At 52.5% G+C, this 20,309-nt stretch overlaps 7 protein-coding genes across 7 annotated transcripts; 4 read left to right on the plus strand and 3 right to left on the minus strand.

The window, feature by feature from the left end:
- Window positions 1–3,494: 3,494 nt before the first annotated feature.
- BDW70DRAFT_134375 (flavin reductase family protein) lies at window positions 3,495–4,596 on the minus strand. Its single transcript, XM_073736496.1, has 2 exons — window positions 4,395–4,596; window positions 3,495–4,238 (listed from the first exon to the last, which is right to left on the minus strand). The coding sequence occupies exons 1-2, from the start codon at window positions 4,446–4,448 to the stop codon at window positions 3,567–3,569; spliced, it is 726 nt and encodes a 241-aa protein (XP_073596880.1). The 5' UTR covers window positions 4,449–4,596; the 3' UTR covers window positions 3,495–3,566.
- Window positions 4,597–4,623: 27 nt separating this feature from the next.
- Window positions 4,624–6,034, minus strand: BDW70DRAFT_32399 (UbiX family flavin prenyltransferase). The gene is made up of 3 exons (XM_073743753.1): window positions 5,974–6,034; window positions 5,865–5,920; window positions 4,624–5,819 (listed from the first exon to the last, which is right to left on the minus strand). The coding sequence occupies exon 3, from the start codon at window positions 5,411–5,413 to the stop codon at window positions 4,712–4,714; it is 702 nt and encodes a 233-aa protein (XP_073596881.1). The 5' UTR covers window positions 5,414–5,819; window positions 5,865–5,920; window positions 5,974–6,034; the 3' UTR covers window positions 4,624–4,711.
- BDW70DRAFT_159073 (Zn(II)2Cys6 transcription factor) lies at window positions 5,791–8,402 on the minus strand (the record flags this gene model as incomplete). The annotated part of the gene is made up of 7 exons (XM_073740635.1): window positions 5,791–5,819; window positions 5,865–5,920; window positions 5,974–6,813; window positions 6,859–7,090; window positions 7,141–7,397; window positions 7,442–8,070; window positions 8,298–8,402. 7 exons carry the CDS (start codon window positions 8,400–8,402, stop codon window positions 5,791–5,793), a joined length of 2,148 nt encoding a protein of 715 aa, XP_073596882.1.
- Window positions 8,403–8,444: 42 nt separating this feature from the next.
- On the plus strand, window positions 8,445–10,280 carry BDW70DRAFT_134380 (UbiD family decarboxylase). The gene is made up of 4 exons (XM_073736497.1): window positions 8,445–8,996; window positions 9,065–9,452; window positions 9,516–9,630; window positions 9,692–10,280. Exons 1-4 carry the CDS (start codon window positions 8,534–8,536, stop codon window positions 10,247–10,249), a joined length of 1,524 nt encoding a protein of 507 aa, XP_073596883.1. The 5' UTR covers window positions 8,445–8,533; the 3' UTR covers window positions 10,250–10,280.
- A 1,515-nt stretch (window positions 10,281–11,795) lies between these two features.
- Window positions 11,796–14,380, plus strand: BDW70DRAFT_32409 (anoctamin family protein). Its single transcript, XM_073743754.1, has 2 exons — window positions 11,796–12,220; window positions 12,277–14,380. The coding sequence occupies exons 1-2, from the start codon at window positions 12,127–12,129 to the stop codon at window positions 14,328–14,330; spliced, it is 2,148 nt and encodes a 715-aa protein (XP_073596884.1). The 5' UTR covers window positions 11,796–12,126; the 3' UTR covers window positions 14,331–14,380.
- Window positions 14,381–15,257: 877 nt separating this feature from the next.
- BDW70DRAFT_32438 (putative GPI anchored protein) lies at window positions 15,258–16,405 on the plus strand. The gene is made up of 2 exons (XM_073743755.1): window positions 15,258–16,242; window positions 16,302–16,405. Exon 1 carries the CDS (start codon window positions 15,408–15,410, stop codon window positions 16,017–16,019), a length of 612 nt encoding a protein of 203 aa, XP_073596885.1. The 5' UTR covers window positions 15,258–15,407; the 3' UTR covers window positions 16,020–16,242; window positions 16,302–16,405.
- A 1,602-nt stretch (window positions 16,406–18,007) lies between these two features.
- On the plus strand, window positions 18,008–19,690 carry BDW70DRAFT_167253 (major facilitator superfamily domain-containing protein; the record flags this gene model as incomplete). The annotated part of the gene is made up of 2 exons (XM_073742181.1): window positions 18,008–19,058; window positions 19,132–19,690. The coding sequence occupies exons 1-2, from the start codon at window positions 18,055–18,057 to the stop codon at window positions 19,688–19,690; spliced, it is 1,563 nt and encodes a 520-aa protein (XP_073596886.1). The 5' UTR covers window positions 18,008–18,054.
- Between the last annotated feature and the right edge of the window lie 619 nt (window positions 19,691–20,309).

Raw genomic sequence — 20,309 nt, forward strand, 5'->3', positions numbered from 1 at the left:
CTGTCGCACCGTTCAGCCACGGACGTTCAGGAACACTCCCTAGGGGACGCGAGACGCACCGTAGAACGGCCAGCGTCTGAGTGGCCTCAGCCACATGCACGCTAAAAACATGCTTGTTTGGAAGATAGAGTATGTCCTGTCGATCTCTCCACTGACGACTCTCTCTGTGTCCACTGGCTGGTCTTTCGCCCTTTCATTTGTAGTCAAAGAGACGAAGCACAGCTACACAGTCAGACCGTTGCACGGTTGGATATGCTCTTGGGAGACCAAGTTCAGATCCAGACGGGCAGTCAACTCCCCGTCACATGCACACATCTTGACAAATAGTATCGTTATCAGTATCATTGCGCTGCATTAGCCACCGGGGAGACACTACGATGAAACGTCAATTTACTGGCGCGTAGTAATTGCCCGTCCCCCATTTGCTATGCCCCTGGCGTCACGGCCTCACTAACGAGCACCTAAGACGGGCACAGACAGCATAGTCCACAGTACGCGCATCCTGCTTGGCAGTCTCGTCGTCTGCCCCGGTTTCCGCCGCTGGTGATTCGCACAATTGGCCATATCGGAATTAGAAGCTCGGAAGACTCGGAATTATAGCAAGCCCTAACAGCCCGCCAAGGCTCCGGATCGACAGCTGCTTGCCCAGATAGTCGAGTCCACCTGCCTTGGCCGCGTAGGAAGACCGCTTGGCAGGTCCATTAAGCTTGCCGATTCGGGCTTGTTCCTATCCCTGGTGCGTGACGAATTGACGATCTCCCATAACGAACAGCCAACGAAGGTGCTTGGGTTGCAAATGCGATAAGAATCGGCTCTGGGGGTTCTCTGTACATGCCGAGCGCCGAGGTTGCTTGTCCTAGGCATTTTATACCTTACAAGTTTTCTGCATAGACGAACTTGCCTGGCAGGGCTGTAGTCTGTCCTTGTGAACCGGTTAGGAGTTGTTGCCTCCATGTGGACCCAATAGGTCTTTTCGTAGATGGAATGTCGGATTTTCCAGTCTCGGATCTACGATCTGGAGAATTCCGATCTGGCTCCGGATCTTCAAATTCACTCTGAGTATTTACTGACAAATTTCCCTACTGAGTATTACTGAGAAAATTCGATCATAGGGCCATTACAAAGCACTCTAAAAATAAAGAAAAAAGACACCATACTTGTGCAATAACTACGGAGATATACGTCACTCACGACGGCATAAGCAAGGTCTATATTTTACCAGTAGTGCGAGTTTTGGGTGTTGTTTATTAATTTCTGGACCAGCAGATACTCCAGAACACTCCGGAACGCTCCAGTATACAGGACCTGAACGGAGGACAAACCGTATCTGGAACTGAACGGAACAAAGCCACACCCAGAGCTCGCAGAGTCGGCTGGTTACTGGTAATGCGGACATTTCTTCGTCCCTGTTTGCATTAGTAGTGGATATACGTGTCGTCTCCGGCCCTGCCAGCATGACGCCTCAGCATACTCCACCAATACATGCAGCCCCCGGCCGGCCGTTACTTGACTAGAGGGAGAGCAGTCATCGAGCTCAAGGACAGCCCACTCAGGTAGAAGACGTTCTCACCTACTGCACTCATCTGCGAATGCTGGGATTGTGGGTCTGCAGTTGCTAGTCCCAGAATAGTCCCAGACGCGAGCTGCGGGTAGAATTGTGGATACGATGCGTGGTCCTTCAGGGTTAGGTCTGTCGTACAGTGCTTAAACGGACTTTCCTCTGGACGAAATGAAACCGTAGTCTCAGCCCAGCCCAAGTATATGAGGGATAATGTATATCATCTTTGCTCGGATCTTGCCCGGTGGGGATTTGCAGCGAGCGGCAAAGGATATGGGATCAAATGAGCAAAGGATTTGGACCTAGTTACGTATTTTGTTCCGCTATATGAATTTCGGTGAGCGTAACTTCGAAATGGCATAAATAAAGCCGGCGAGTCAGGATAATCTACAGTACCCAGAGCAGAGAGCAAACACAACCGGAGACAGATTGGTCCCTATCTCTAAGCGAATCCTGGATTAAATGCATGGACGTCGCTTAAGCAGTATCCCTTAAAGCAGTCCATGACAAAAGGCTGCTGAGCCCTTTACTCAGTGCATGGAGTCTCCAGGGGCTCCTAGAGTCACGCTAGACAGCTCCCACCAATGACCGCAGGCAAGAGAGAATTCACTGGACAGGGGATCCTGGGACCTATCCCACCTCCACCGGGCTTTATTTGAGACTCCTGTGGGAGGACAAAAGCTGTGGCGCGCGTTGGTGCGCCTTCCGTAGGCTAGGTGCCGGCTGCTCCGTGTCCGGCCTCCGTACCGTACTGGAAATATCTTGACAATATAATAAAGGGAAGACGCGACTAGTGGAATTCGAGCAACATCCCCGTCGTCTCCTCCACGATATGGTGCTGATCCGGCTCTTCCACCGGGGACGCGTCGCCTGCTCCTGCAGGATCCGGCCCCGGCTCGGTCCCTCCGCTTTTAAAAAGACTGGATAGTGGCTGGACGGCTTCTGCGCCACTCGTGTTGGATTTCCTCTTCTAAAACAGTCCGGAGGCCTTCATTCATTTTCGGTGCTGCCACACTCAATACTGCGTCTCTAATGCTGAAGGGCAGCTTAAGCGGTGGACGTGATCACGCATACATTGCCATCAGAATCGGTGAAGCGATGAACTCAACAATAATGACCGTGACTATTTCAAGCTAGTCATTGAATGGTGTAGGCCGGCTGAAGAGCGAGGGCCACCTTACATACAGAAGGATTATTGTCTTAGTCTCTCATCAACGTGCTTCCGTCAAAGGTGCAGACGTCTGGAATGAGTCGAGCTGCCCTAATGTTCCTATTTGTAGACCGTGTAAAGAGTATATCAGAGTACACTGACGGGCAACAAGGGTCGCATCAAGAAGAACCTAACAACGAAGCCATCGTGACAGCTTTGTGATCCAGTACTTCCCGGGAAAGCCACCAACATGGCCTTAGACGAGTAGCTAGCTCAGTAAGACTCTAAAGATTTGCATCCACAAAAGGTAGTCAGGGCTGCCGACTTCATTTCTGCCATTTCTGTCATTCCTGTCAAACTTATTCATAATCTTTATGTCCAAATTCTCTCGGTAAACCGTAGTGAATCAACTATAATAATGGTGAGTGCGGCATTAACGAAGGTGGGTTTGACTCTCCGCACAAGGAATGGCAGGTCCCTGAAATATATAGTTGTATTAACACACCGTGGTATCCGAAGCAGGCCAATTTTGATGTCGAGCTGCAGAAGTGGGAGTCTGGTAGACCTTTGTAGGCAGTCTATAGAACATCTGTATTGTCTAGTGACTACTTCTGAAAATGGACGTCCACCTTGCTCATGTATACTCACGTGCTAGCTACTAAAGGCACCAAAGCCCATATATCATGCATAGGTGGAGTGGAATATGAAGATGAGCTTAGCCATTGATGAATGTCATGATAAGCGGTTGCCCTTATGTGCAGTTCTATATTTACATATCCCTCTAATGCAAGGCTCGCCGAATGTTTCTACTCGATGCATAACATCCTTTGCCCCAATACCATTAAGCTCCATCTCGTTTTATCTCTCTTTCTCGTTCCGTACCCCCTCTCCACGCCTTCCTCTCAATTCCATTTCCGTATTCCCCTTCACACTCCCCTCGAGCCCCTTGAGGATATCCTCACTCATGCCCGGAATCACCATATCAAATGTCTCCCGAATGACCGCATACTGATAATACCCGCATCGCGCAATAGGCTGCGTCCTGCTCACATCCAACAGCCCCTTCTCATTGATCACTCCATCTGCAATATGCACCCCCACTACCCGTCCAATGATAATGTCCACCGTCCCCATAGGCGGATTCCCCGGCAAGCGGATCGTCGAATGATACACGCACTCGAATTTCACAGGCGACTCCTTCACCATGGGCACGTCAACCAGACTCGCATCTTCCTTGCTAAGTCCTGCGCGCTCGAACTCGTCAATGCCATACGGGACCTGCTCAGCGGTGATGTTCACCGCTTCACGGAGCGGGTACGTTGCAAGATTCCAGACGAACTGGCCCGTGGATTCGACGTTGCGGGCCGTGTCTTTGCGTTCATTTGACGGGGTCTGGTTCGAGCTGAACATTACATAGGGCGGATCGAAAGTAAGGTTGTTGAACTGGGAGTAGGGGGCCAGGTTTGCGGTCCCGCTGGGGCCGGGTGATTTGGTGCTTATCCAGCCGATTGGGCGGGGGATCACGCAGGCCTGTTATGTGGAGGCAATGGCCATTGCAGTTAGTGCTACCGTGATCTATTGACAGATTAATGATAATATGAGGTGGATTTTGCGGGGTTGCCGCCGGAGAGCAGGGGATGATGTGGGTGGCTGTAAAGTAGTTTCTGAGCAGAATTGGTGCGCTACCTTGAATGGATCATGCGGGAGGCCATGGTCGGTGACGCCGGGTTTGTAGAACATGCTGATGGAGGCTGTGGGTGAGGGTCTCAATATAAAACTGCAAGATTGAGTCTCCTAGGAGCATGAGGCTAATATACCCCACCGGAATAGATTCCGCAGGGGTCATGAGTGAGGGGTAAGACCACCGCAGGCAAGCCCACTGCCGAACTCCCCGAGGACTCCACACCTCCGAAGTATGACCGAAGCCGACATTCGACATAATGCGGTGAAGTGCATAGTGGGTTTTCATTAAGCATGAGTGGATATACAGCAAGGGCTCAAGGTCACTCCTTCTTCCACCCCTGCCACCGCTCGAAATCGCCCGTATCAAGATCAAATAGATCCAACACCCTACCCACGCTCTGATCCACCAAGTCCTCAACACTACTTGGCCGTATATAATATGCCGGAACGGGTGGGAAGATAATCGCGCCCGCTCTCGTCACCTCCAGCATATTCCTCAAGTGAATCTCGCTGAGCGGCGTCTCTCGGGCCACGAGGACCAATTTCCGTCTTTCCTTGAGCATAACGTCTGCCGTCCGCGAGATGAGGTCGTCGCAGAAGCCAGAATGGATAGCTGCCAAGGTCTTCATGCTACACGGGACGATGATCATCCCGTCTGTCTTAAAGGACCCGCTTGACACCGGCGCCGCCATGTCGTTGATGTTATAGGTGTAGTCGGCGAGAGCCTTGACATTAGACGGATGGTAGTCTGTTTCGTACTTTATTGTTGCTTCGGCCCATTTGCTGATGATCAAGTGGGTTTCGATGTTGAGGCGGCGAAGCGCGATGAGGAGCTTTATGCCCATCAGGGCGCCCGTTGCACCGGTCATACCGATTACGATTCTCTTGCGCCGGCCCCACGGTTTGGTGGTTGTGCGGGTTGTTGTGTTGTGGTTGCTCGGCTCGGAATCTGAGGCCTCGGGAGACTGCTGCATTGAGTGTGGTGTGACGTTGCCGTTGCCGTGGAGGAAATTAGATAGCATTCTGACCTGTATCTTGGAAATCCAATGTGACTTGACAGTCGATGATGGATAGGGATATCTCGTTTGCTTGACATGTTGGTAGTATGGATTGGTGGAGGATCCTCAATAAATAGCCTGTCTGTCTATGGGCCATGAGACGAGCCAAGCTTACGGATTTTACTTTGTAAGAGGCGTTTGGCAAAGCTTGGTTTAACGTCTAGTGCGAGCGTCCGAGTCCCGAGACCATACACTGTAGGGCGAGAACCGAAGTATCCCCGAGGCCCGAGGTGGGCCATCCTCGTCACGATTACTGGGACGCTCGGATAGCTCGGAGACGACGGTCAAACTCACCGCTAAAGTGAGTAAAGCCAAATCGTATTGTCGATAGTTGAATGGAGTCAAGCTTCGGGATAATTGAACAGTGGAACTGCTACTGTTAGCGGAACTCGCATGTACGGCCTTGATTGCCTACCATTCATGATGGAATCGAGGTAAGTTACGGGCGAGAAATCCATTTCGCTGGGAAAGCTGTGAAGGTCAGTGCTTGGTCATATCTACGTGGACTCTAAGGCAAGACTCACCCGTATCCTAGTCCGGGATACATATCATTATATGATGAGATATCACCAAGCATCATCTCCGGAGGTATGCCAGTAGCTGAAGGGCCATTTAACTCGCCTGCAGGTCTCTGGCCATGGCCTTGATTCAGGCCCCCTACTGAGCTGCGTTGCTTCAGAGTCTGTTGCAACGTGATCAGCGCCCGGATGTGTCGCGCTGATAACCATTGACTATATTCCGAGGTCCCAGTATCTCGTCCGTTGGCGCCAGAGAAAACGCCAATGACTCGTCGCTGCAGGTCCCTACATTCAGGATCGTCTCTCGTTTCCTGCCATGTGCAAAGGAGCAAGGTGGAGCTGAGGACTGTATGCACCATTGACCAGGTGCGTAATGGAACTATGCTGAGAGCCTGAAAGTCGAGAAAGGCTTTTGATGCAATGATAAGGCTTTCTCTAGCGCGAGTTCTGAGTGTTGCGTAGCGAGAGTCTTCACTGAACTGCGGAGAAGTCTTGATGGCCGGTCGGCAGAGCGCGGAAACGCAGAACGAGACGTGCATGCGCAAGGCAAGGTGCTCGAGGTGTTGCTGCAGATTACGGCAATTTTCTCGTCGCAGGAGATGCGGCTGTGCTCGAGCATATGTGGTATCTAGCTCGGCTAGTAAGGTGAGGTTGTGGTTTGGTTCAGCTGCCGCGGTTTCTTGCATTCCGATGATTCCTAGTGCTGTCCAGCAAAGGTAGTGCATTAAGTTGGTGTATGACAGTTCAGACAATGAATGGGAGTCCGGCGTCCAGCCTCTCGTCGAAGCAATGGGCGGGCGGTCGTAGCAAAGGCTTAGCAGGCTATCCTGCCACACCGTCATTGACCTGGGCATGTTAGACGTAGAAAAAAATGAATAAGTAAAAAAATACCATAATGATTTGGCCTTTTGCTTTGCGTGCTCAGGCCAATGCGAAATGCCCCTTTCTGTATGTAGACCCAAGGTTTGAGCCAATCTGACCGTCGTTCCTAACAAAGCCCAGGCAGCGTCAGATTGGCCGTTATTCTGGAGCGTGTTGCCGAGGATGAGGAGAGACTGGACTATATCAAGCGACGGGCGAAAGAGAAAATTAGCCAGACGGAGGGCTTGAAAAGAGCGGCGGGCTTCCGGAGTCAGTATCTCGCGCTAGTGGTAGAGTATGGCCTAGACTCACCGAAGTCCTGGCAGAGCTCTGAGCGCTGCGGATTCTCCAGGTCAGAAAAGTGAGCGCCAGCAGCCAGTGTCGCTAGAAGAAGGCTGATATGGCCGAGAGCCTTTCCTGATGACCACTGCTCAGATATCTTGTTCCGGTCGCTCAAGTCACCCGACGCATACGCACCGAGGTAAATGCATATGTCCGACTCGAACTTGTCTACGTCGACGAGAACGGGGTTGAAGGGATAAGCGCAGATACGGTAGAAATGGAAGAACCTGTCTAGTTAGCCAAGGCTGTCGCTCTAGAGAGACGGCATTACTTTAGAACCTCATCCCGGTGAGGAAGGATGTCTACAAGAGCCACCCATCGATCCTGCGGAGTCTTCGACTCGATGAACGGATAGCTCAGATACGTGTTATGCAGTCCAAGGACGGAGGTTGCCTCGCGGGCCATAGCCCCGTCAGGGTCATGCTGGCGGAGCATAGAAACAAGCGAGTTGTCTCCAGAGAAGACATACGATGAAGCCTCGTTCGCCTGCGCCGAGCTCCGAGGGCTGCTCAGTGGGGAAGTGGATAGCACCTGGAAGTCGGCATCAGCGCTGGCTGGTGAGCGAGGCCTTGCATCCTCATTCCGAGACTTCGCCCTCTGTTCGGCCTGTCGGGATTGCGTCCTTCTCCGGGGCGTGTCTTTCTCAACATTGTAGGCACAGATCTCGGGATGATCTCGCTTGACACAGGTTCGGCAGGGACGGCTCCCATCACACTTGACCTTTCGCTGACGACATGGATAGCATGCTTTTGACTCGCGCTGCTTGCGCTTCAGGCGAAGTACCTGGTCAATCTCGTGGCGTTCCACCGTACTAGGAGACCGGTCCATCTCTAGTCCATTTACCAGTTCATGGTCACCGCAGTCGTAGATCCAATTAGGGCCAGAGCACAATCCAGATGGCTGACCAGGGGTCAATGTTCACTGTTCGGAGTACACGGCGTCTTTGAGTGACGTGGATGCAGTCTGAAGGCGACGTTGCGATCCCGATTCGGAATATGGGCCAGGGTCACGTGGCGCGATAGCTGCTCCAGTCACCTACGTACTGTCTACATTTTCGGAACATTCGTTCTTACCAGATCCACAGGACAAAATCTTGTTTCAAGACTAGTCTAGCGTCGGTTCCGAACCATTGAGTCTTTTGCGAAGCTTTTCAGAATCCCGCAGTGGATCCAATGATGATATGACCCCTCGCCGTGATATCCCCGAGCCCCCGAGATCCGAGTGAAGAGCATGGATGGCCTCACCCGGAAGACTGGCCATAACCAGAACCGATTTGCCGAGTTGCTGTATATAAAACTACTTGAAATCCGTTTCCTCAAGAAGACAGAGTCAAATCCAAAGTCAACCGAATCAACAAAACAAGATGTCCTCCAACGAACCCCATCTCTGCTTCCGCTCCTTCGTCGAAGCCCTCAAGGCGGACAACGACCTCGTCGAGATAAACGACCCCATTGACCCGAATCTGGAAGCCGCCGCCATCACTCGTCTGGTCTGCGAGAACGACGAAAAAGCGCCGCTGTTCAACAACCTCATCGGCGCCAAGGACGGCTTCTTTCGCATCCTCGGTGCGCCGGCCTCACTCAGAAAGTCTCAGTCAGAACGATATGGCCGTCTGGCGCGTCATCTGGCTCTGCCTCCAACGGCTAGTATGAGGGAGATCCTAGACAAGATGCTTGAGGCTGATAAGTTGCCTCCGATCCCGCCTAAGATTGTCCCGACTGGGCCGTGCAAGGAGAATGTCCTTGAAGGAGACCAGATCGACCTCACGAAGCTTCCTGTGCCCATGATCCACAAGTCTGATGGCGGGGCTTACATCCAGACGTTTGGTAAGATCTTCCCATTCCCAGTCCTGCACTCGGGCTGGTGCAAGGTTGTCCCCTGCTGACACGCAAAGGCATGCACATCGTCCAGTCCCCCGACGGCAAGTGGACAAACTGGTCCATTGCGCGTGCCATGGTGCACGATGAGAATCACTTAACCGGCCTGGTTATCGAGCCTCAGCACATCTGGCAGATCCACCAGATGTGGAAGAAGGAAAATCGCGATGTCCCCTGGGCTCTAGCGTTCGGCGTTCCCCCAGCGGCTATCATGGCGTCCAGCATGCCGATTCCCGACGGGGTCACGGAGGCCGAGTATGTAGGCGCCATGGTCGGCCAGCCGATTGAGCTGACGAAGTGCGACACGAATGATCTTTACGTTCCCACGAACTCGGAGATCGTTCTCGAGGGAACTCTATCCATCATGGAGACCGGACCGGAGGGACCGTTTGGGGAGATGCATGGGTGAGTCAGACCCTCCTTGATCGCAGCCGGTAGGTAGAGCGTCATTCATACTAATCGAAACAGGTACATCTTCCCTGGTGACGTGCACATCTGTCCTAAGTACAAAGTCAACAAGATCACCTACCGCAATAATGCCATCCTTCCAATGAGCTCGTGCGGCAAACTCACCGATGAAACGGTATGGCCTAACGACCCTCTCCCCCTCCTCAGACTCTTTATCTGTACTAACACTTGGCCAGCATACAATGATCGGCTCCCTTGCCGCTGCTGAGATCCGCAAGATCTGTCAGAAAGCCAACCTGCCCGTCCTGGATGCGTTCGCCCCCTTCATCTCCCAGGTGACCTGGGTGGCGCTGCGAATCGACACCTCAAAACTCCCGTCGATGCAGACAACGTCCCGCGAGCTCTGCCGGAAAATCGGCGACCTCATCTTCAATCATAAAGCGGGGTACACAATCCACCGGCTCGTGCTTGTGGGCGAGGACATTGACGTCTACGACGACTGGGCTGTAATGTGGGCGTTCAGCACGAGGTGCAAGCCTGGTGTGGATGAAGTGTTCTATGACGACGTGCGTGCGTTCCCGCTTATCCCATACAATGGGCACGGGGGAAAGAAAAGCGAAGAGAGGTCGGCTGTTCGCGGGGGCAAGGTTGTGTCGGATGCGCTGATGGACATCGAATACACCCACGGACGGAGAAATTGGGAGGCTGCAGATTTCAACGAATCGTATCCGGAGGACGTGAAGTCGAAGGTGCTGGGGAAGTGGGAGAGACTGGGGTTTGGGAGGTTAGAGTAGGTCTCGCACTTGCGCACGGCGGTTGGACGGCGGTTGGATAGAGAAGTACCGGTATCGAGATTGGCTAAAGGATAGACGGTGGCTCTCTTTGTGTAGAATATTTGCTCTCTGCTCATTCATAGCGTTGTCCTATTTACATGTACTATAGATAAGTTTGATGGATAGATGTGGTAGTACATGTGAAACTTTTAACTACCAAAAACTTAACTACCATGGCCTTCGCTGTTGTATGTCGCAGTGACTCGCTCTACTATGAGTCCAACCCCTAGCTATTCACGAGGCGAATATCGTGCTATAATACATCGTCCTTTCTTGTCATCATTACAAGACTCAAACCAACCTGGAACACTTCGGCAGTGCTCATAAATATAGGAAATAAATAGATGATAGACATAGGAAAGTAACGAGTGCAGGTAGGCGGAATATAATACAGTCGCTCGACGTTAACGTCGACGGATCAAATCAAGGCAATGTCGTAACCGTCACGCTTTTTACGTCCTCGTTTCGACGCTCAGAGTCTACCAGAGTCAGTGGCTCCTTGCAAACGGTGAAGCGAGATAGACCTACAGTCAATAGTGTCATAACCCCTTTCGCAGTTGTGGATAGTAGAAGAGGAAGAACACGACGACAGCAAGGAGGACAACCAGCGTCGGAATGAACATGAATGTGAACAGGAACAGACTCAGCCCAAAGGCGAGGCTCTGGCCGGGAAAGAGCCGGCGGACCATATGTTCGGCGAGAGTGGTGAGCAAGGGCATTGGCGTTAGGTCAAACAGAGTGAGTGTGGATTAGGGTTTTGGAGTAGTATGACGGGACAAGCTTGGTTTGTAGGTGCTGAGTGAGCGCTATTCAAGCAGACCAGCAACCGACCTACTCCTATAGCCGCCTGGATCAAGGACCCTGATTGTGATATTCTTTGCAGGAACGCATGAATGCTTAAATTCATCCCAGGCTTTGAATCTGGGCCAATCGAGGGTATCAAAATGGATGCCTGTGAGGATCCCCATTCTTGATTGACAATATGGCCTCTGACTGGATGGAAAAATGCCCATCTCCACAGCCAGGGTCCACCTAGATGCGGCGAACAGCCTTGTATAGCTCCAAATGCAAGGCGTAGGCAGCAGGATTCTCAAAATGGTTGAATGGAAGCAACTATTGTCTGTGAGGGATACCATTCCATATAGAGCAGTCATAGCTGACCCAAAGTTTCTCATCCAGAGGGCAATGATTTCAACGGTATGGGACAATTTTTAGGGCTAAGAGCAGAAGACCAGCTGTTACCTGCCAATATAGTCATAACCCAGGCAGTACTCCATCTGTCTTGACTATTGAGCAGAGCATCCGATAGCTCCGCAGGCAACAAAATAAATCAGCTGCAGTCCACATTCCTCGCGCCAGTCCTTCTACTCCGTACTCTCTCGTACAACCGAGAACCCACCTACCGCATGACAGCTCGCTCGCATTGGCTGAGCCCTGTAGGGCTGACAAGCTTGGCCCCCGGTTCCCGGCTGCAGAGCGAGCAGGATGGAGTGGATGGGGATTGGGATGTTTGGCCAGAGTAGCACGACTATTCAGGGCAATCACCATGTCAGGTTTCCAAGAATAAACCAACGACAATCACCTCTCCCGACTACTATTGAATCCGAAAGGGCATTAATAGGACTACACCCCACTTGTCTCCAACCTGCTCGCAGCCGCTCCTTCCCCGTCGTCTGTCGTCTCTACTCTCTCCAACACGCCCGCGCGCCTGGAACAAAATCCGGCGGTTAATGAAACTGACGGGTGCCTGGATGAATTAGTCGCTCATTTACCGTCTATTAAAGGCTGATGATTTATTTTGTTTCCGTTGTTCAGTCTTATCAGTGTTCATCCATGCAATGAGTCTCACACCGAACTACCGGCCGCCCGAGCAGGCCCAACTGGACAATTTCGGCGTCGACTGGGTCGTTCATTACCAGTTCGAGGATCTCGGTAGCTACACGTCTCCGGATCGATCCCCTCCAAGATATGGCCGCTAACAGGACAAGATACGTCCACTGCACTCGCAGAATTCGAAGCGCTCATCCGCGACCTCGAAGGAGCCCATCTCGAAACCCAGGTCCGTCCTGGCCACGGTGCCTCGCTCCTGGTCTTCATCCGTGTTCCCCGGATGCACCTGGGCCGAATGGTGCATCAGTCTCGAGTCAAAGACTGGCTATACGGGATCATCCACGAGCTCCCTGCCGGCGACGACGAGACGATCGCCGACGCCGAAACGCCCGCCGAAGCCCTCCGATCGGTCTACCACGCCGTCACCTGGAAGAAGACACTGGGCGGGGCCCATATCACGCCGAAGCACGGGAAATGGAAGCACGTCGCCTCGGCGTTCCCGCTGCACGACCAGGCGGCGAATGCCGAGTTACTGCGCAAATGGAGCCGGACGGTGCTCTTGACGGCGGAGGATCTGGATGCGATCCGGTCGCTGTTCGGGGAGAAGGTGGCCTTTTACTTTGCGTTTATCCAGTCGTATTCGTCCTTCCTCGTGTTCCCGGCCATCTGGGGCGCCGTCACGTGGTGGTATATGGGACCATACTCGATCACGTTCGCCGTTGGGAACTGCCTTTGGGCGATGGTGTTTGTAGAGTACTGGAAGATCCGCGAGACGGATCTGAGTCTGCGGTGGCAGGTCAAGGGGGTTGGCGTGCTGAAGGTGACGAGGAACAAGTATGTGTGGGACAAGGAGGTGCGAGACCCGATCACGGGCGAGATGGTGCAGATGTTCTCGCCGTATAAGCAGTTTCTGCGGCAGCTGCTGCTGATCCCGTTCGCGTCGGTTGCCAGTCTGGCGCTGGGAGGGCTGATCGTCGTCACCTTTGCGATGGAAGTATTCATTTCAGAGGTCTATACCGGCTCCCTGAAGGGGTACCTTGAGTTCCTTCCTACGATCGTGTTTTCGCTGTGCCTGCCCTCCATCACGGGGCTGCTGACCTCGATCGCGACGAGACTGACCAAGTATGAGAATTACCGGACGCAAGATCAGTACGACCTCGCGCAGACGGCGAAGCAGTTTGTGATGCACTTCATCACCGCATTCCTGCCGACGATCCTGACGGCGTTCGTGTACGTCCCCTTTGGCGCAACCATCGTGCCCTATCTGGACTTCACCCGCCGTACAGAGAAGCAGGACTTCCACGTCGATGCTGCGCGGCTGCAGCAGGAAGTGATCTACCTGTCCATGACCGGCCAGGTGGTGGATTTCGGCACGGAGGTGGTGCTCCCGTACGTCCAGCGCGTCGTCTGGCAGAAATGGCGCGACTACCAGAGCAGAAAAGAGGCAGTCCAGGGCCGTCGGCGCGTCTCGTCGGCGACGAACCAGGTGCTGCTTGACAGTCCCGAGGAAAGAGAGTTCCTGTCGCGGGTCCGCAACGAGGCTGATGCGGACGAGTACAACGTGCACGAGGACACCCTGGAGATGTGCGTGCAGTTCGGCTACCTCACGCTCTTTGGAGCGTCGTGGCCGCTGGTGGCATTGGGCTTCCTGCTGAACAACTGGCTGGAGCTGCGAGGAGACTTCTTCAAGCTCAGCCTCGAGTGCCAGCGGCCGCCGCCCATCCGCGCCGACTCAATCGGCCCGTCGCTGCAGGGCCTCGAGGTGCTCAGCTGGCTGGGCACGCTGTCGACAGCGGCCATCGTCTACCTGTACCGCGGCGACATGGCCGAGGTCCGTGTCTCGTCGCTGCTGCTGACCGTCCTGGTAGCCGAATGGGCGTATCTGGGCCTGCGGTTTGCGGTACGCACCGGGCTGCGCACGATCCTCAGCACGACGCTGCGGCGCGAGTCAGCCAAGCGGTATGCGATGCGCAAGGGCTACCTCCAGGCGTCCACTGGCGGCAGCCCGCCGCGGGGGAAGCACCGGGTGCGCTTCCGCGACCGAGTCAGCGTGTACACTAGTGCGACCGACCCGCCGTCTCCACAGTCGGACGATGTGCTGCATGAGGCGACGATGGATTCAGAAAGGAGGTTTTGGGCTGGGACGGCCGTGGAGGACGGGGTGCGCATCATCAAGGCGCTGGCCAGACGGAAGGGGGAGAAGGAGATGTAACTATCGCTATGATACTCAAATAAATCTATACAAAGGCGCAGCGAGTATTGAGTTGGTACTCTTTTTTTTTTTTTATTTTTTCTTTATTTTTTCTTTTTTTTTTTCCTTTTTCCTTTATTTTTCTTTACTTTATTTTTTTATTTTATCTTTTTTCTTTTCTCGTCTTTTCTTATTTCCTTTATTTCTCTTACTTTTTTTTCGTTGCAAAGTACTAGTCTGGGCGTAGGGCTGCCGAGCAAGGACGCGTCATAACCATGTATCAGCATCAGCATCTGACAAAGGATTCAGATGATCTCGCGGCAGGATTCCCGATCTCGGCAGCTCGGCTGGCCTGGAAAACTGGTAGCCTGCCAGGCTTGGCTTGTGTAAATGAAGGGTCATCGTGGCTTGGGTGTGGATTAAGAGCAGTGTTTGTGGCGGATGCACCCGACCGCCTTTGGCGCACAAACACATGCACTGCACAGCGCTGCATAGCGCAGCAGTGCACCACAGCATAACTAGGCAGCCAGATTCCTGGCTCTTCCTGGCCCAACCAACAGATGGCAAACGTGCATTACACAACGTCCCATGGTTCACGCAGGGTGCCCCAACGCCTACGCTTGGCAGGCGACCGTCTAAAAATACCGCGGTATTATTACGAAACTCACCGGTATACCATTCATTTGGCAGGAAGATGGCGAGGAAAAGGAGGGATAGACGCCATCGCGAGCTCGGCCAGCCCTGTCGCTTGCGAGCACCACGTCATTTAATGTCAGAATGCGCGATTCCAGCAAATTCGACACTAAAATTAGTCCTGCCGATCGACTGAGATTCGGCTGGGCTGACGTTGCCAGGGTCCACTGGGGCTGTTCAGGATGGCAGCACTGGGTCAGGGCCCCCGGCCAGGGCAGGCAGGGCAGTGGCGCAGTGTTTCCTTCTCTTTATAAGCCGGTCCCCTTCTCTCTTCGCCTGTATCATATCGTTATCTCTTTACCAATCGCATATCTAAGTCAAAAGTCCAAGATCGAATTCATATATCGAATTCACATCACCCGTTTATAACCAAAACACCCACTACAACAACACATCACATACAAAATGAAGCTCCTCCTCTCCACCCTTCTCCTGGCCGCGCTGGCACGCGCCCAGGACAACAACAACAACGACGACAACTCGATCGGTGACAACGTCGGCGACATTGTTGACAACATCACCTCGGGCGCCGAGGATATCGGCACCGCCATCTCGACCGACCTTGCGTCCGCCACCGACTCCCTCACCGACCTTCCGACTGACGTCTCTTCGTGGGCTGAGTCGGTCGCCTCCGACGCCTCCTCGTGGGCGACCGGGGCCTCGACGGACGCTGAGTCTGCCTGGAGCTCTGCCACCTCCGTCGGTGAGAGTCTCTTCTCCACGGCGACTTCGGACGTCTCGTCGGCTCTCGACAGTATCTCGTCGTCTGTCAGCGATGCGCTCACTTCGGCCACTGACAGCGTGACGACCACTGTTGAGACAACCACTACCGGCAGCGATGGCTCGGCCACCACGACCACCACGGAAGTCACCACCTCTGCGACGGACGATGCGAGCGCCACGCAGAGCGGCGATGACTCTGAGCCGACCGATTCCGACGATGTCGCCGCCTACGCGACCCCGTTCATGGGTGTTGCCGGGATCATGGGCGTCATGGGCGTTGTTGCTGCCCTGTAAAGCGAGTCTGAGTGCACGACAGCCACAGCATGTTATTTCTAGCACATACCGCGATAAAAGATGAATCTAATGTCTGGAGGACGGAGATCATGAGTGAGCATTGATACGGGTACACTGGTACATAATGATTGATGTCGCCTATCTTTGATGTAAATTGCATACTACACAACCCCGTTCGTGCGATGTATACATACAATCTATTTTCCAGTCCGGTTGGGCACGAGTATGAATTAACGATCCTTACCTCAATTCGGTCTTTCTGATTCGTAATTATATTTGTAGTGATCGATGCTCGTCGATGTCATTGCCCCGACCTCGTCTGCTGTCATACTGCAACGAGGCAGTGTTAGGTAGGCACATTGCTTGAGATACTGGTTCGGTCAATCCCACACTATAGATGACGTAGTCGCAAGTCTTGCAGCTTTTGCTTGACTATATATAATTACCCTACTCAGGGCTGCCTTGATGCCGCGTCGCGGCTATGCATTATAATACAATCTCTATGGATAGCTCCAGGATCTCTGGCTTGACGGCCATTCGGCAAAGATAATGGAAGTCTGAATGCTCGAAAGCCTACGAAATCCCAAGGATTGGCTATGCTAACGAAGAGGCATTATGAACCTGAGCCTCACCCAGATAGGTAACTATAACCACAATACCCCTTTCGTACCAACACCATTCATTCAACCGCCTGAGAGAGAATAATACTATAATTAATATAATAACAGGCCTAGCTTGATATCTAAGCTAGTATCATGCCAGGATATACTCTTCTTTCCCTTATACTTTTCCATCTTTGAACCACTCAAACATTGCGCAAAGCGCAATACTTGCGCCTGTCCTGCCGTCAACTCTACATGACTCAATTGGTATTTCTGCATATTTTTGCATCATGATGGGTCGTATTGTCGTTATTTTCAGAGTCATATAACGCTTTCCTATCCAAGTTCCTGCTTTACAGTTACCGGTTACGATTGCCTAGGTTATGAGAGACTTCAATGTTCCGCCGATATAGTTGTCTCACTGAGTTGCCTTCGGCTAGTTGCTCTTATTCTCTAAACATATACCAATTTTACCAAGATTATCAGTATCAGACTTTATTCTTCAGGATTCCTGGTGGTTGATCTCGTGGTACCGCTCCCAGACTCTTATATATCCTAGCCGTCGGTATAAGCTCGGTACAAACAAGGTAGCTCCCGTACCCCAATACCGATATAGTTAGGTAAACCTGCTTTGATACTATATTGTTACCGAGCTTCAAGGGGCATTAAGAAGACAGTCATAGCATATATTATGGATATTAGGAGACCTGAGAAAGATTATACTAAGAACAGTGCACGCTGAAAGTAGGTCAGAGACAGCCCAATGAGTGCTAATTCTTACGCTGTATGGCGCTAACCCTAAATGCTGATGGCAGTTTACTATCTGCCCTGAGGTTCCTTGATGGCAGGCTTCTGTAGCTGTCCAATATTGTTAAAGTGGGCGTATGGTGAGAATTTTTAAGAAACTCAAATGGTCTAATGCTCTATCAGCAAGCTATCTCGCGTCAGGCCGACATTCAGGACGCACTGTCGTATACCTAGACACCACAAGGTATCGCTACCCATGGATGGCTTCATTTCTGGACGGGAGTCTCCCAAGGGTCCGTTGGCCTGCGCGGGAAAAGCTCGCACATCCCGATTGTGTCCACAAGTTTGAGCTTAATGAGTGGCGACCATGCGACAGATCCAAGCAATATGCTTTGGAACCGTATATCTTCCAACCGGAAACGGCAATATCAGGTACCCCGAGACTAATCCGATCGCATCCATGGAACGTCTATCCAATGGCTAAGTTATAGGAATGAAAAAAAAATTTTTTATATTTTTTTTTTTCGCGCCCAATTCCCAGGGGCATGGATCGTCAGCAAAAAATGCTTTCAAGTACTTATATCAGCAAGCAGCCTGGCCCCTTATGCATTTGAAAGAAATGCAGGAAACCCAGCTCCCCAGCGGGACGCCAGGAACCATCTATAAACACCAATATCCACATCAATATGCATGTGCTCGATCATGACAACCTGTCCAGCCAGCCGGCTGTTCATGGCCACCAATCCAGCACCAAGGCTGCAGCGTCAGCCACTGTGACTGCGGTGTCTGAGCCTTACTGCGTTACAAGCACCCATGGGAAAATCTTCATCATCAGTCTGACAAGCATCGCCATGGTCATTACCATGATTGCAACGAACATCGTGCTCCCCGTCCTGCCCATCCTGCAGGCCGAGTACGGCGTGACCACGACGCAGATGAACCTGCTCGTCACCGTCTTCTCGCTCGTCCAGGGTATCACGCCAGCGCTGATGTCCTCGCTTTCTGATCTCCAAGGACGCCGCATAGCGTGGATGTTCACCCTCGCGCTCTATACGGTGGCCAATATCGGGCTCGCGGCCCAGGACAGCTACATCGCCCTCATCGTCCTCCGATGCTTACAGAGTCTGGGCAGCAGCTGCGCAATTCCATTCGGATTCGCTGTCGCAGCGGATATCTCATCGCCCGCGGAAAGAGGCCGATATATCGGTCCGTTGCAGGGAAGTGTGATGGGCGCGTTTGCATTCGGCCCGGTGATCGGGGGCCTCTTGGAGCCGAGTTTTGGGTGGAGGAGCATCTTTTGGTTCCTGGCCATCGGCAGCGGTGCGGCTTTGCTTGCGTACATTTTTATTATCCCTGAGACTGCTCGCAGTATCGTTGGAAATGGTTCTATTGAGCCAGCAGGCTGGTGGAGGCGGACTGTGGTGCAGAACATCCAGCGATCTTTGCAACACGTTTCTGATTACAAGCGCTCACGCACACAGCAAGGCCGCTCAGCGGCCTCGCCGCAGAGACGCATTGGTGCTGCGGAGGTACTAAGGGCATTTACCATCCTCGCTGAAAAGGACGCCCTGATCCTCGTCGTATTCACCAGTCTGTTCTACTCGGGCGTCACAGCCATGTGGGCAACCACCGGGAGTTATTATAGCAGTCTGTACGGCCTTGATACGCTATCGGTCGGGTTCTCATTCCTGTAAGCAACCCCTCGTTTCTATCTTCTGAGAAAATATTCATGGAAGATTGCTGACGGCATCGCTCTTCCATAGCCCTTACGGGATTGCCGGTTGCATTGGGTCAATAATTGGCGGAAGGCTGCTCGATATCAACTACCGCAGGATCCAGAGACATCAGGCCCAGGCACTAAAAGACGCCGATCTACATAAAGCGGCAGACGCGGAATTTCCGTACGAAGTCGCCAGGCTCCAAGTCGCAGCGCCGTTTGCGCTCTTGGCTTCCTTGTCGCTAATCACGTACGGTTGGATCGTCCAAACCCGCCAGTCCCTTGCGGCCGCATTGGCACTGCAAGCGCTCATCGGTTTGAGCGGAACTCCGCTGTTGGGAATCATATACACGCTCCTCATTGATCTCTATCCGACTCAGGCTGTGGCAACACAGGGAGCGGCTGATCTAGTGAGATGTTGGCTGGGGGCGCTCTTTGCGGCGGTTATTGACTCCATGCTGGAGAGCATGGGCTGGGGATGGTCCTTTACGCTTCTTGGGTTGAACATGGCCGTCGTTATGCCGTTGGTTGGTCTTGTGTATGTACGCGGACCAAGATGGAGGTTGAGAAAGGCGATGCGAACGAGTGAGAAGGAAGATATCTAGTCTGTGTATTGGAGGCATTTAGGAGTCAGGTACTCCGCTGTAATAGAATAAATGCATATCTCCATGTCTAATGTCTCACGAATACATATCAATCACAAGTCACCTAAAACATCAACTTGATCAAGACTTGCAGCCGCCGAGATTAGATGCAAAGCTGGTAGACTAGCCCATAAGGGTTCATGAAGACGTCTATGGATTGATTGCTAGTAAAGTCGACGGGCATGATGGATGGGATTCTCAGATACCGCACCCAGCAATTATGTGTAGTGCCTGGCTTGATTGGCGTACGAACGTCCAGTATGGCATAAGGGTCTTGATACCTACTCCGTTCATTCTGTTGGGGCTGATTTACTCTGGTCAAGCCCAGTCAATGAGAGAAACGTGATCGAGAGCCTTATTTGCGATTACTCCTCGAACCTCCAATGGCCATAAGGCTCGTGCTGCGGCGGTTTCTCGAGATAAGGATGTCAAAGTAGATTGACTTTAAAGAGGAAGCAGTATACACCGGATAATCTACGTATCCTCAAGAGATTTCCAATCTGGATGCTGGGGAGAGACCATAAGGAGGGAGGCATGTGTTGGAGGGTTACCGTTACCTGTTTCGGTGGCGCCATGGAAA

Source organism: Aspergillus foveolatus (genome assembly GCF_047715535.1).
Source record: "Aspergillus foveolatus strain CBS 279.81 unplaced genomic scaffold BDW70scaffold_18, whole genome shotgun sequence".
Lineage (NCBI taxonomy): Eukaryota > Fungi > Ascomycota > Eurotiomycetes > Eurotiales > Aspergillaceae > Aspergillus > Aspergillus foveolatus.